This window comes from Anguilla rostrata, chromosome 4, assembly GCF_018555375.3.
Source record: "Anguilla rostrata isolate EN2019 chromosome 4, ASM1855537v3, whole genome shotgun sequence".
NCBI lineage: Eukaryota > Metazoa > Chordata > Actinopteri > Anguilliformes > Anguillidae > Anguilla > Anguilla rostrata.
The window spans coordinates 46,654,732-46,668,176 of NC_057936.1; the positions used below are offsets into that span (position 1 = coordinate 46,654,732).

At 38.8% G+C, this 13,445-nt stretch overlaps 1 protein-coding gene across 1 annotated transcript; it reads left to right on the top strand.

Annotated features, from left to right (window-relative positions):
* Positions 1-278: 278 nt before the first annotated feature.
* Positions 279-10,727, top strand: shha (sonic hedgehog signaling molecule a). The gene is made up of 3 exons (XM_064332782.1): positions 279-944; positions 5,255-5,516; positions 8,284-10,727. The coding sequence occupies exons 1-3, from the start codon at positions 636-638 to the stop codon at positions 8,976-8,978; spliced, it is 1,266 nt and encodes a 421-aa protein (XP_064188852.1). The 5' UTR covers positions 279-635; the 3' UTR covers positions 8,979-10,727.
* The last annotated feature ends 2,718 nt before the right edge of the window (positions 10,728-13,445 follow it).

The following is a 13,445-nucleotide window of genomic DNA, read 5'->3' on the forward strand; positions in this document are numbered from 1 at the left end:
TCTTACCGTTACTTTTACACTATCTTCGTGGCGTATTTCGCATTTCACTTCATTATACAGACATTAAGGTCAGGGAAAGATGTGCGATATTATCCGTTTCACACCAGTTAAGGTACACCTATTTCCGGACGAACAAATGTACGCTAAGGAAACCTTTAAGAAGAAAAAAAAAACTTGTAATTGATGTTTTCCCATAGAGCACCCCCCTTCCCTCAAACCCACCCTTCAGGTGGAAAAAAATCTTTAAAAGATTTTTTGTCTTTTGTGGGACAACATCAGAAGGGTTTGTCTAGTCGAGCCAATCAGGTCCCTCCCCTGCCATAGATCGCAGCTATAATACATAGCAGTAAAGGCAGACTCTTCGCACAAGCGTCTGTAGCCTGCCTAGCATTTGATTCAGAACCTTTTTGTCTTTTTTCACGCTGCAACGACCAGACTCCGATGTGTTCCGTTATCAACGACCAGAAGCTGTCATTTCCGCACCTGCCACGGTAGGGATCGGTGGATAGTAAAAGAACCAGAAGAGAGGCAAGGGCATTGGAAGCGGGGAAGCGAGAGCTAGCGAGCGAGAGAGACGAGCGAGATCCAGAGACTACCAGCGATATATACATAAAGCTTTGAAGTAATTAGATTCGATGGACGAAATGCTGCTGTTAACAAGAATTGTGCTGGTAGGCTTCGTCTGCTTGTCCTTCGTGTCCTCTGGGTTGGCTTGTGGACCAGGCAGAGGCTACGGAAGGAGAAGACACCCGAAGAAACTGACACCTTTAGCTTACAAGCAGTTCATTCCCAACGTTGCCGAGAAGACCCTTGGGGCCAGCGGCAGATATGAAGGCAAGATCACTAGGAACTCTGAGAGATTTAAGGAACTGACTCCTAATTACAATCCTGACATTATCTTTAAGGATGAAGAGAACACTGGCGCGGACAGGCTTATGACACAGGTAGAGTGCAAACCCCTTTAGTCATCGGTACTGCAAATAGGCTACAAATGAAAACTGCCGTTTCGGAAACGAATTGTGCGTCAAAATTATGGGTAATAATATTCAGCTGAAAAAACTATTTTAAAAGTATTAGCTTTTCAAACTTCAATATGCCTGGGGTGTCGTTTAATTCCTTCTTGGTGTGTGTATTAGGTTTAAATCCCCAAGGCAACACTTATCAAACGGGGAATAAATGCCTCCAAGAAAATTCAGGAAGGCGGGACGCATTTATTATTATAATGGCAGGTGACCTGAAATCTTCGTGTTCTATAGGCTGCATTCCATATGTATCTTCAAGTCTGTATGTATCTCTGTTAGGTTATGTTACATGCACATCACATGCATTTGTATGTGTGTGTGTACGATCAATTATACATACTCCTGTCATATATATTTAAGAGACGCTATCTAAATTTAGAAGACACTTATGCTTCAATCAAAATATATGTCAATCATATGACAGCTAAATATAACCAGAAATTGAACTACCAGTCTCGTGCATACGTCTTTGGCTTGGGTTAAGCATTGTGCGCAAATTGTAATGCATTTGTTTCTTAGTTGTGTTCACCAGTGCATAAAAATATTGACATTTCTTTAAGGCTGTTCTATACATTATTGCTGCTTAATATCAGCGCTGAACTACCAATTGGAACCATATTAAACGAGAACTTTTTTCTTTCGGTGTTCTGCATTTGCAAGACGATTTAGGGGAGTTGCATAATAGGCATCCTAGCCTACATCAAATACGGTGAATTTGGTTTGCTCCTTGGGAAACGATTCTATGATATATGTGCTGGAACAGACTTCATCTACATGACCCGGTTGCATTGCTGAGTTCACATTAAATATGGGTCAGAAATGATCATTCCAGATATCGTTTCGCATCTTTACTGATTTTAAAAGACTATCGATTTGGGTTCTTTGTTTGACCAAGAAGCAATTACTGCTAAAGTGTTGGTTCGTCTGATTACTTTTTCAAATGAATGTTCATTAGGAATTTAATTTAATACAGGCACCCGTAAAAATCACAGGTCCTGAGTAGAGTGATGAGGCGCGCACCGACTTCCCTGAAACAAACTGAGGCATGGGCTCCAATTAAATATTTATCCTATAAGAGAGCGTGCAGTCCAGACATAATTCTGTAACACACGCTCATCACCAATGCCTTCATAATATTTCATTTAATATACGGGCTAAAGCGGGAGTGATTGTCCTCCATTCCATCGTTGAGAGTCAGCTAAGTCATTTAGCCCTCTGTCGTTGCAACTGAAAGCCGCAGGACAGTGATCTGCACCAAGTCAGACACATCTTGCATTTTCAGCTCCACTTACTCCTCTTTTATCGATCGGAACGGCTAGGATTTCAGTTTGTATTTTATATAACCAATGGCAACCAGAAAGCGCCGGCTCCAGCAAGCTTCTTTTTATAGCCATTATTCTAACCTTTAAACTCCGTTCGTAAAATGGGTACAGACAATTTCCACGATAAGATGTTCAGTGTTGTAGAAAGCTTAGCGGCATTACATTTATTTTCATCCGAAGACACATTTCCCTTGCATTGCTTTTAAGAAAGGCTATAGTACAAGACAAGCACTTCCCTGGGAATATGTTGCTTCTACTCGGCTTGCCACTCAGCAGCATTAGCTGGGAGCATTTGAACTTATGACCCTTTTGTCAATTTCTCTTGAATATAAGAAACGCAAGCAAATTCAGATAATTTAATGTTCAACCTTTCTGTGGGAACTAATATGTGTATTAGTCAATGTTCATCTGTTCTGGCATATTGCCATTAACCTATGCTACTTGGCACCAAAAGCGATTGACAGCACATTGTGATTGATGAAGACGTCCGAACAGAAAGGTGATGCATAAAGTCATAATTACGAAAACCTGTGATAGGCTATAACGCACATGTCCTGCTTTTACCACTCCATTCGCGTAGGATATTCAGTGTAGCCTCGGTTGTCAAATCAGAGCTCTTGCGGTCTCTGAACGCATGCAGGTGCATTCAAAAAAGTTAGCCGATAAAAAGATGTTTTGCGGAATAGAAAGGTAGCCTATATTTTTGTACAAACTGATACCCTGTGGGACCTTTTCAAAAGATGAAACCTAGGTTTGGTGTGGTTTCCACAAATGTAAATCATATAGCAGTTAAAGTGGTTACGGCTGTAAAGCGGAACACCCGTAGGGTGTGCACCGTGGACTCGGGGGATCGCGTTGAACAGGCAACCTTTCAACTACAAAGACACCTTGTACACTATGAAACTAGCAGGATCGCATTAAATGCATGTTTTCGTGCGCAACTCTAGGCTTAGGGTTCACCCCAAACGAAAAATACCGAAGTAAAAAATTAAAACACGAAATGTTTCCTGAAAATATGGCAAATGATGCGGATTTTAGAAGGGCCGGCGGGTTGTTTACACTGACAGGTACCTGATAAGTGTTTCCTTTAACCAATTCATTTGTGAAGAGATTAAGAGCTGGCAGCAAGGGCTTGTTGAACAACTTTGTCTGAACACAAAGCGCTAGCGGAGGGAGTCCTGCTGGGCTTCACGGTGACTGAACAGAATTTGGCTTGATTTGCGGCACACGACCCAATGAATTAATAAATAGTTTGGGCTTCACGGCTTTTGACTCTGGCAATCCCACTCAGAATGTGAGGGAAGAAGTTTTGGCATGGCCCCTTTCCCTTCCGCGTGCTACAAGTGCTTAGTATAATCGGTGTATGCTTTTGATCTCAATGTTTCGTGGTGTTTTAGCAGGTCTAGTTTGTGCACACATGCCTCAGGTTCCGTGAAAAACGCAATTTTTATATTTTTTAGTCTTTAAATGAAAATATGTTTTGTGGAGAACGCAGGAACACAAATTCAAATGGAAAAAGTGGCGTTTATCTGTTTTTTCAGCGGCTGAGCCCATGGGAATAATTATTTAATGGTTGGGGGTGCCCGTGAAACGAGGCGCGTTAAGCAATCCCGTCACGTCCCTCAAACTTGTACTGCAAGAATAAAGAAAGTTTCCTTCTCCTTCTGGGAGCAGTGAAAGGGTCTTTGTGATGTTCTATTTGACATATCGGTAAAGTGTTAGGCAGAGTTGTCTTGGAGAAGGCCAAGCATCTCAGCTAAGGGTCTCGGGAAAGGTTAGAGACTGCAATACCCTAATTATTGGCCGCAGATTTTATAGTTGGTAGTTGTTAAACCTGGTTTCCTTACATTCAGACCTCAATAAATTATCTCACCAGAACATAAACCCGTTAAATCCCAATTACATTAACATGCACGTCTTTGATTTCAATTGTGTTGCCTATGTGCTTTAGAGTTATATTTATTGAAACGCACATTTCGCGACGCTAAATGGGTTTCCATTTGTTTTTCCTTTTGTGTTTTACGAACGATAACGGCTCGCACATTTCCAAGCCTCAGATCTATACGTTTTAGGTCAGTCAAGCAGCTGAAAATGTCTTATCAATTTTTAATTGCCGGCTTCTCTATCCTGGGTTTGTTGTTTTTAATACTTGGCTTGATCTTCACGCAGGGTGTGCTAATTGTTATGCCAAGTCCATAAGAAGAGATGCACCATTGCGCAGAAATGTTATATGGCGAGGTAGTCAACGACGAGGAAAAATAGATTTGAACTTAAAATGGAATTCGATTTTCAGCCTTTTTCTTAACTATGGCTAATTCCGAACGGAATCTTGAGGCCCAGTGGGTTCATTGCAAATATCTAAAACGTTAAGCACTTTACTGAGTGATTTGTAAAACTAAAGCTTCTAAGGGCCAAGAAATCCATTTGGGAAAAAACGTCTCACTGCCACGTGACGTTCCTTAAATCCCCTGGGTTAAAAGTGTTGGTTTCTAACTTGACAGATATGGTTAGTCATATATTGATGGATTGCTCTTACACTTGAGAGCTTTGATTTGACAAGACAATACACACTTTTCCCCACTGGGCATGTTATTCACTGTTTTGCTTTTAAATCAAAGTAAAATTCTGTTGATTGTTGATGGTGCAGAATGCAGGTCTGTTTATATATATATATATATGTGGCTGATGTAATTATATACATTAATTTTAAATACTCTGTGCGGCAATATGTTTGCAGTTCCTCTTCTTCGTCCAGTCAGCCGTAAAACGCAATTGAGGAAGTAGGCGAAATTGTCGATATGAGCTGAACCAGAACACTGGCCACTTCATTAAGATTAAGAATGAGTGCAAATGGTATAAACGCTAATATTAATCTCGTGGATGGGTCTAATTAAATTCTCTTTTTTTCAGAGATGTAAGGACAAGCTGAATTCATTGGCAATTTCAGTCATGAACCAGTGGCCAGGAGTTAAACTGCGGGTGACAGAAGGCTGGGACGAGGATGGACACCATTTCGAAGAGTCTTTACACTACGAGGGAAGGGCCGTGGACATCACTACCTCAGACAGAGACAAAAGCAAATATGGCACGCTGTCGAGGCTTGCGGTGGAGGCTGGATTCGATTGGGTCTATTATGAATCTAAAGCTCATATTCATTGTTCTGTCAAAGCAGGTGAGGTTAACAAACGGTTACGATAACGCACAAATGACCACTCATGTGACACTGTACACCCTGTTTTACGACAATGTTTAAAACAATAACACATTTTGTCATCTCAATTATGCATTTCCCCATCAGGAAACGTGAATTGATTACCAATCAATACTCCAAAATACACAACGGTTGTAGTTATTTCAAAACCAATAATACGAAATGGTTCATTCAGAGCGGTAACCCACTTTACATAATTGTTGAACCCACAACATCTCGTGATTTCTTTCTGATATCTATTAAGCTATGAATAATGTATTTTAGAAAATGGTAATAAGTGGTCTTGGTTGAATAGACTAAGAGGCACATTTTGCTGCTACGGACCGTCCATGTTGCAACTCTGAATCCCCGAATGAAATAATTTATTAACTCAAAATATTACTCCTGTGTATTAATAGAAAACTTGTTTAAAAGAGGCAATAGCGATCAAAGGTGAACATTTTATTTTCAGATATGCTGAACACTGTCATATTCGTATGAAGAGTAAGACATATGAAAAGCCTATAACAAAGCGTATTTCACGTACAATTTCACAGTCCCTTTCAAGTAATAAGTTAGTCTCATTTTAATGCCCCCAATGAACAGTTCGACGCGAAACAGCTCAGTATGCTATACTGTACACATGTGTACTACCTGAATACGGTTTGAAATTCGTGTTGAAGCCGTTTTATAAATTAATTTTTATGTGGTTTAACTGTTTTTGCCTGCGATGGGCTACATATTTTCATATTTTAATCAATACCCACAGGCCTACGCATGTAGGCCACGTAGTCCACGTAGCTCATATGTATTAGGAAAGAAGAAAGTAAGAAATACCAGTTTTGTTATTCAAGAAATGTCTGTTAATTTGTTAGGCTACCGGCGAATTCATTATTTCTTTTATAGTTCTCAATATATAGTCTGCGCTACGCATTTGTGACAAGCATATAAATTGTTACAACTTGGACACGTTGTGGATGTTTGCCATACACAGAATATTTTATGATCTTATATCGCCCCACACTGTCGCAGCAACGGAACCACTGGCATTGCTTTTAAAGGGGAACGCGCTTTAAAGAAATTGTCAAGTGGAGTATAAATTTGGCCTGCTGTCAGTTAAATCTCTCCGAAAACAACTATTCTTCCAAATATGAACGACCCCAAATCGACAAACAAGTAAATTACATCATAGTATTGCATATTAAATCTTTTTTTTTTATTTATTTTTTTTTTTTTAACCGTCGATAAATGTATTGTAGGTTTTTCAAGAAATGCAAAACACTAGATACATTTTGAGTATGCGACTTTATATCAGTCCTCGCATTCCTCGAATGTAGGATAAATTACGCCGTCAGAAACATTGGAACACAAATTATGAAACTGCAAGTGTTGTCTTCAGGCAGACACCTCCATTCGGTCCTCTAGTTTAACGCTGACAACTCAAAAAGCACAAATTAAGATGTACATTATTTGGTGATGCAGAAAAAACATCAGCTCAGTAATAAAAACACAATCAAAAGGTTGTGTATTTCCGATGGCTTCATCCTTACCATTTATTCCCTATCCTACTGTTTGCATTTTCAACACACCAACTGAATATAATCCTTCAACACGCGTATTGTATTAAACAAGAGTGGCAAATCTGCTAGTTAAAATTCAAAACACACTTTTTGAGATCATATTTAGTCTGTGTCATTCAGGGTCGTGTGACTGTACCGCATGGATTTGGACCGCGCAATGTTGGATTCGGTCGGCTAAAGCTGGTTTTCAGTTGTCACAACCTTAATTCATGCCGCAGAATCTTATGAGAAGATTAAATGCTAAAATTCCGAGCAGGAAGATTCCATTCTCTCGATCTCTGTTTGCTGAAAGTGTGATCCTAGAGATTGGAATGCAAAGAAGACTTCTCCCAAGGCCTGAATTATTGTCATCAGGATAGACAACAGAGAAGGCAGCGGTGGTAAAAAAAAAAAAAAAAAAGAAAGAAAAAAAAGGGGGCATTGGTGTTGGGCGACTTCGAACATTTAGAGCTCTGCCTTCATTTAAAATTCAAATACACATCTTGAGTGCCTTGGAAAAGTGGCTCCGCTGCGCAAATAGTGTTTGCAATGCCCTGGTTTTTGAGAGTATGTGTGTGAATTGGCACATAGGGGTTTCTGCACCTGAGCAAATATAGGAGAGAAGCTGGGAAAAGCGTAAGTGTCCTTTTCCAGGAGTATGGCCATCTACAAGCTGAATTAGAATGACAATGTCTGCTCTTTATTGGTTTTTAATTAGAGGAACCGGGCTGAGGCCTTCCAGCAGCGGTGTTCACATCTCACGCTATTCAGAAGCCTGATTTTTGTTACGGGAGAATTGCTTTTTTCATACTTTCCACGATTTTATACAGATAATCATTAAATTATTGTAGATTAACAAATAGCCTGCATGTGTATAAGCTTTATTATCTATTATTATAAATTGACAGTGTATTTAAAATTACAGTTTGAAATCTCCATAACTAGAAAACAACTTTTACCTAATGTTGTTTGGCTTTATTCAGAGACTCGAACAAGTGGTCGAAAAGTGGACTTTGAACTTCTTGTTAAGGAGTTTATCGTGGCTCGTGGGAAGACGTTTAGTTTCTCTCTACATTTTTTTTTTTAAATAAGCAAAACTGAACACAAAGAGTATGCATGATTTTTAATTTATTTTAAATTGCTGATTTTAAATTGCACAATTTTTATAATTTTTTTTTTTGTTTTAACAGAAAACTCTGTTGCTGCTAAATCTGGAGGCTGCTTCCCAGGGTCGGCTTCAGTTACCCTCAAAGATGGAAGTAGGAAACTGGTCAAAGATCTTAAAGCTGGCGACAAGGTGCTGGCCGCGGACGGTGAAGGAAAGCTCACATATAGTGACTTCGTTATGTTCGTGGACCAAGACTTAGAATCACGAAGAGTGTTTTATGTCATTGAAACGAAAGAACCGCTCAAGAAGATCATCCTTACCGCTGCGCATCTTCTCTTTGTTGAGAATAACGCAACGGATAACTTCGATACTATGACCGCAATATTTGCCAGCAACGTCAAGCCTGGACAGAAGATATTCGTGGTAGATGATACACACAACCAACTGAAGTCTGTCACAGTGGAAAGGATTTATATGGAAGAACACTACGGCTCATTTGCTCCAGTCACCGCTCAAGGAACCATTGTGGTTGATCAGATACTCGCATCCTGCTACGCAGTAATAGAAGACCACAAGTTGGCGCACTGGGCCTTCGCACCTGTCAGGCTAAGCTACGGACTGACGTCATTATTATTTCCGAAAGCTTATTCAGTGTCGAACAGCACCTTTCAGGAAAACGGTGTCCATTGGTACTCCAAGATTTTATATCAAATAGGAACATGGGTTCTGGACAGCCACTCTCTTCATCCACTGGGGATGTCAATAAACTCAAGTTGAAACGTCTAACAGCAATGCGAAATAAGACTTATGTAGGATAATAAATGAAAGTAGAGATAAAGACAGAGGCCCCGGAGGAGATGGGATATTTATTTCATTGACATTTACATGTGTCCTTTTCAAAGAATAAATGGACCTGCAAGAGCCTTAAAACTTTTCTTTGAATAATTTATTCTCATGTGAACTCTCGCTGGTACCACGCGAATGGATTCTAATACTGTGTGACCAGTCAATTGTGCAGAATCTATTTTTGTATTATATCACGAGTTAACCGCAAAGAAAAAAAAGAGAAATGTAAAAAGAGAAAACCTCTTGACAGTTTGTAATGTTCTGTGCATATGTGCATCTGACTGTTATATTTTGGGGGATAAACATACTTCTTGGGGGTCCATAAATTATATTTTTATACACAGAATTGTAAATTAGATTTTGACAGATCGTTACTTACGGAATCACATTTCGTTATTTGAAATAGTGTAAGATACGAGAATATATTTTAATTTAAATAGTTACAAAAAGTCTTGGAAATCTTGTATTGTTTTGTGTTTGTTAAGATTTTTATTCTTTTGTGAACTGTTTGGTTATGGCTAATTTGCTAAAGCGGGGAAGATTCCATATTCTGCCTCGTGTCCACACTACTTTTTTTTGTTTCTTTTATTTTCTCTTTCGTTTTCTGTTTTTATTTGGAAAAAAAAATTAAATGCACATTCTGACAGTTTCGTAATATGATATAGTAGTACAGAACAAGATGTTTCATTAATAAATTAATAAGTAACTGCTGTAAATTTACTAAAATGTATTTTTTTTCATATTTTGTAATAGGAAAATAGTTTTATAGAAATAAAATGCGGCAGATGCACAGTTTGGATAGTAGCTATATGATACATAAGGTAACCGTACCAGTTAACTTTCATAACAGGGCGAGATGTCATAAAGAAATGTTTAGAGTTTATTATTTATATGTTTACTACGAAATGAGATAAAGAAAATATTCAAACTTTCATCTGTTACATGTTTTTGCTTTCCATAAATACACCAAGAATAAAAATGAATGGTATTATCTCCTGCAGCTTTACCCAGTAGATAAGGGTCAAATAATAATATTTGTGTCTACAAATACTAACACCAGTAATTGCTTATTTGCAAGTAAACAGGACACCAATGGTATTTTAATCAGTTCCTAAAAAGCTTTTATTTATTTTTTGTTTTTTTTTGCTTTTTGGAACTACATTGATGTCAGTATTTTGAAAGGTTTATGTAAACCTACTCAGCCCTCATGCTTTAAAAAGTATCCCTTTGGAGTGTTTTGACTTATCAATGTATGCATAATAGTTTTAGAAGTGCATTGCATTGAAGTTGTTTGTAAACTGGTGAAGCACAAGGTCAGAAATCAAGAAGTCAGTATGTCCCTGCGGAGAAATTGGCTTATGCCTCAGACAAGGAGAAGAGAAAGTAGTCATTTACACGTGAGCCCACGTAAGACGTGAAGCTTATTCATAAAAGACTTGAGTCTGGAACTGAGGGTTCTCCAAAGCTTTGAACTGCCTGAAGCCTGCCTGAGAAAAGTAAAGACTCAATGTTAAATTTAAGGTGCATAGCCTTTCACAAATTCCTTTGGAACAGAAAGATGGATTAAACAGGCTTGTGTTTGTTAGCCTAATCTACTTGCAGATTTTGTAAGCAAACTATTGATTCCATTCACTGGAAATTCAGCTTAAACAGAATAAAATATTTATCCTACTCCTTGAAGGGCCCGCATGAAGATTTGGTAGTGTTGTATAAGAATGCATGGTATTTAAAAGGCTTCTTAGTTCAAAGGTCAATTGAATTACTTTAAAAAAAATGGTTGGGGATTGACAATGTACTAATTATAAACAACTGAATTAAGGGTTGGTGCAAAATACAAACTGGACATGTGTGTGGATGCAAGGAACCTTATATAGAATTTCTGATTTGTCAGAGCAAGTTGTTAAAATAAAGAAGAAGGTGATTATGTATAAAAGGCTATATGCAATTAAGGCAGTCAAAATGTATAATACGTTTTCTGGAAGCTATTTATCTAAAATATTGAGTTGACAGACTTGCAAAATTATGTTTACTCTATTAGTCTTAACATTTACCGAACTGTCAGTAGACTAGTCACCCCCAGACTATACCTTGGATTAAACGACATTAATGAATGGTTATTTTTTTTTTTTTTTTTTGCTACGCAAATGGCGTTACACCTTCTGAAAAACTGGTTTAACAGCGACATCTAGTGGCTTTTCTGTGGAAGGCAAGGTATTGCACGCCATCCGTTCCATCGCATGTACCATGGAAATATACTCAATAGCGCGGCTGAATCATGCTATGTGGGAACGGAAAATGGTTTATCGATTTAGTCTGGCATTTCATATTGTTCGATCCCTCATGATGTGATTCTAATGTGCTTCAGAACTCCGAATTGCACTGAAGGAGATAAATGGCCATGTTTCAAGGTACAGCTTGCTTAATCCTGAGTCTCTCTGTGTTCTCATATTTTGTGCTTGGGGGTGCCCGCAGGGATTTTGGGCTCTACAAAAAGATCGCATATTGGGCCCCACCCACGATACCCCATGCCTGCACAATTACAGTTTAATTTGAGGGCCCTTACAATTCATTTGAGGGCCCTTGGAATCCTTCTACCCCCCCCCCCCTTTTAAACATAATTCTCCATGAGCTGAATTTTAACAATTTTATTTTTTGGTATCTTACCATAAAAAAAAATTCACAAAATTATTTCTCCTGACAGAATTAAGCCTCAGTTGTTACTGTATAGATCCAACAGTTTGTCCAAGATCAGGAAACAACAAAACAAACAAAAACAAAAACCAAACCAACCTACAGTGATCCCACACACAAGAAGCAAACTGCAGTAACCCCATACAGACGGAGTGGTATTTATGTTTCTTTTCTCTTGTCACAGGACATGCATTATTGATGACCTCTATCTTGTCTGTGAACCTGCAATTTCAAATCAGCTGACTTCCATGCATTATCAAAGGACGGCTTTTAACTTGCACAGCAAGCTCTGGCCCAGAGTCAGTTTGATGTGTCTTGTGTGTGTGCTTCCCTGCTGCCCTGCTGAACCTGAGACGTCTGTTTGACAGCACCAGAGGACTGCATTTAAAATGGCTATGGAGGTGGGGACGAGGGGGAATGATTTTTGTCTTCTCTTCCAATTTAGATGACCTGCCCACCAGCCGACCTTTGCAGCGACCAAGTGTTTGTTTGTTTGTGTGTGTGTGTGCAGTCATTACTGCATATTGACAAGTCACACACTTGGGATACTGTTCATGCTTCCGTGCAGGTTTTTTAAGGTGAATAGACTGAAAACAGCATGAAGCATTTCCCTCAGAAGTGGTGGATTGATTGAGAGATACCGGGCCTGCTTTAGCAACAGCTGCTCCTGTTGCACAGGCTGTGCACTACACTGTAAAAGCCACACTAACTGAAATAAGACCACACTGATTGGTCTCATCTGGTTAAGTACAATACCAATTCCACAAGTGACATAATGAATCTTTTTTATACATTAATAGTTTAGATGATAATGATGATGGTGATTATTATTATTATTATTATTATTATTATTATAATCCTAACTTAATCTAACATGCTGAATTAAGAGTAAAAAAAGGAGTTAAAAGTGTAACAAACCTGTTGGATACAGGGCTATTCATGATATTCCACACTGAAAGTGGACCTAAAATGATAAAGGTCAGTTTGGTTGGCTGGATTAATATCATCATTAAACACCAGATTAACAATACCCCTGGGCATCATTGTGAACGACTCGTAATAATTATGCTCCACTTTAGGTTGGAAATTGACATATGTCCACTGGCCGTTGGTCTAACAGATGTCAGGGAAGAATTTAATCCATACATCAGAGAGTAAATCAATATCTACACAGCCTCTGTCCTCACTGTTAAACTGGCTTCTTAATGAGCAGGCACCTGACTGGAAAACCATGCGGTTTGTAAGTTGGGAGACAGAAAGGGTCCTACTTTTTTAAATGAGCAAAACACAAACCACAAAGGTTGAAAGTTTCAAGTAAAAGTAAGAAGTTTTAAAGACGGGCCTCAGTGAGATACAGTAGATGCGAGATGACTGGGATCGGGAAAAATAAGAACAATACTTAGTGCTACATTAGCACTGATCTGAAACTGAGAGGGCACTGATCAACCTTCAGAACACCCTCCCTTAATGCTCAACATTATATTAAACAAAAAGCAGATATTTATTTCAGGTGGACACCAATTCATTTAATTCACATTAAATATTGAACATAAAACGATGTGAACTACTAACGCTCATTGATTGCTCACCTTTCACCCAGAACAAAGCATGATGGGAAGGCATTCTGTGGATATAGCCACAGCTTCTGCACATGATGCTAAATGGTACCCTGTGGTATCCCAGTGCACCTTACCATGGAGCCACAAC

Excerpts from the sequence above, each read along its gene's own strand:
- shha (XM_064332782.1), top strand. The coding sequence starts at position 636 with ATGGACGAAATGCTGCTGTTAACAAGAATTGTGCTGGTAGGCTTCGTC. Across the intron at positions 945-5,254 it reads CGGACAGGCTTATGACACAG|AGATGTAAGGACAAGCTGAA; the intron begins GTAGAGTGCAAA and ends TCTTTTTTTCAG. Across the intron at positions 5,517-8,283 it reads TCATTGTTCTGTCAAAGCAG|AAAACTCTGTTGCTGCTAAA; the intron begins GTGAGGTTAACA and ends TTGTTTTAACAG.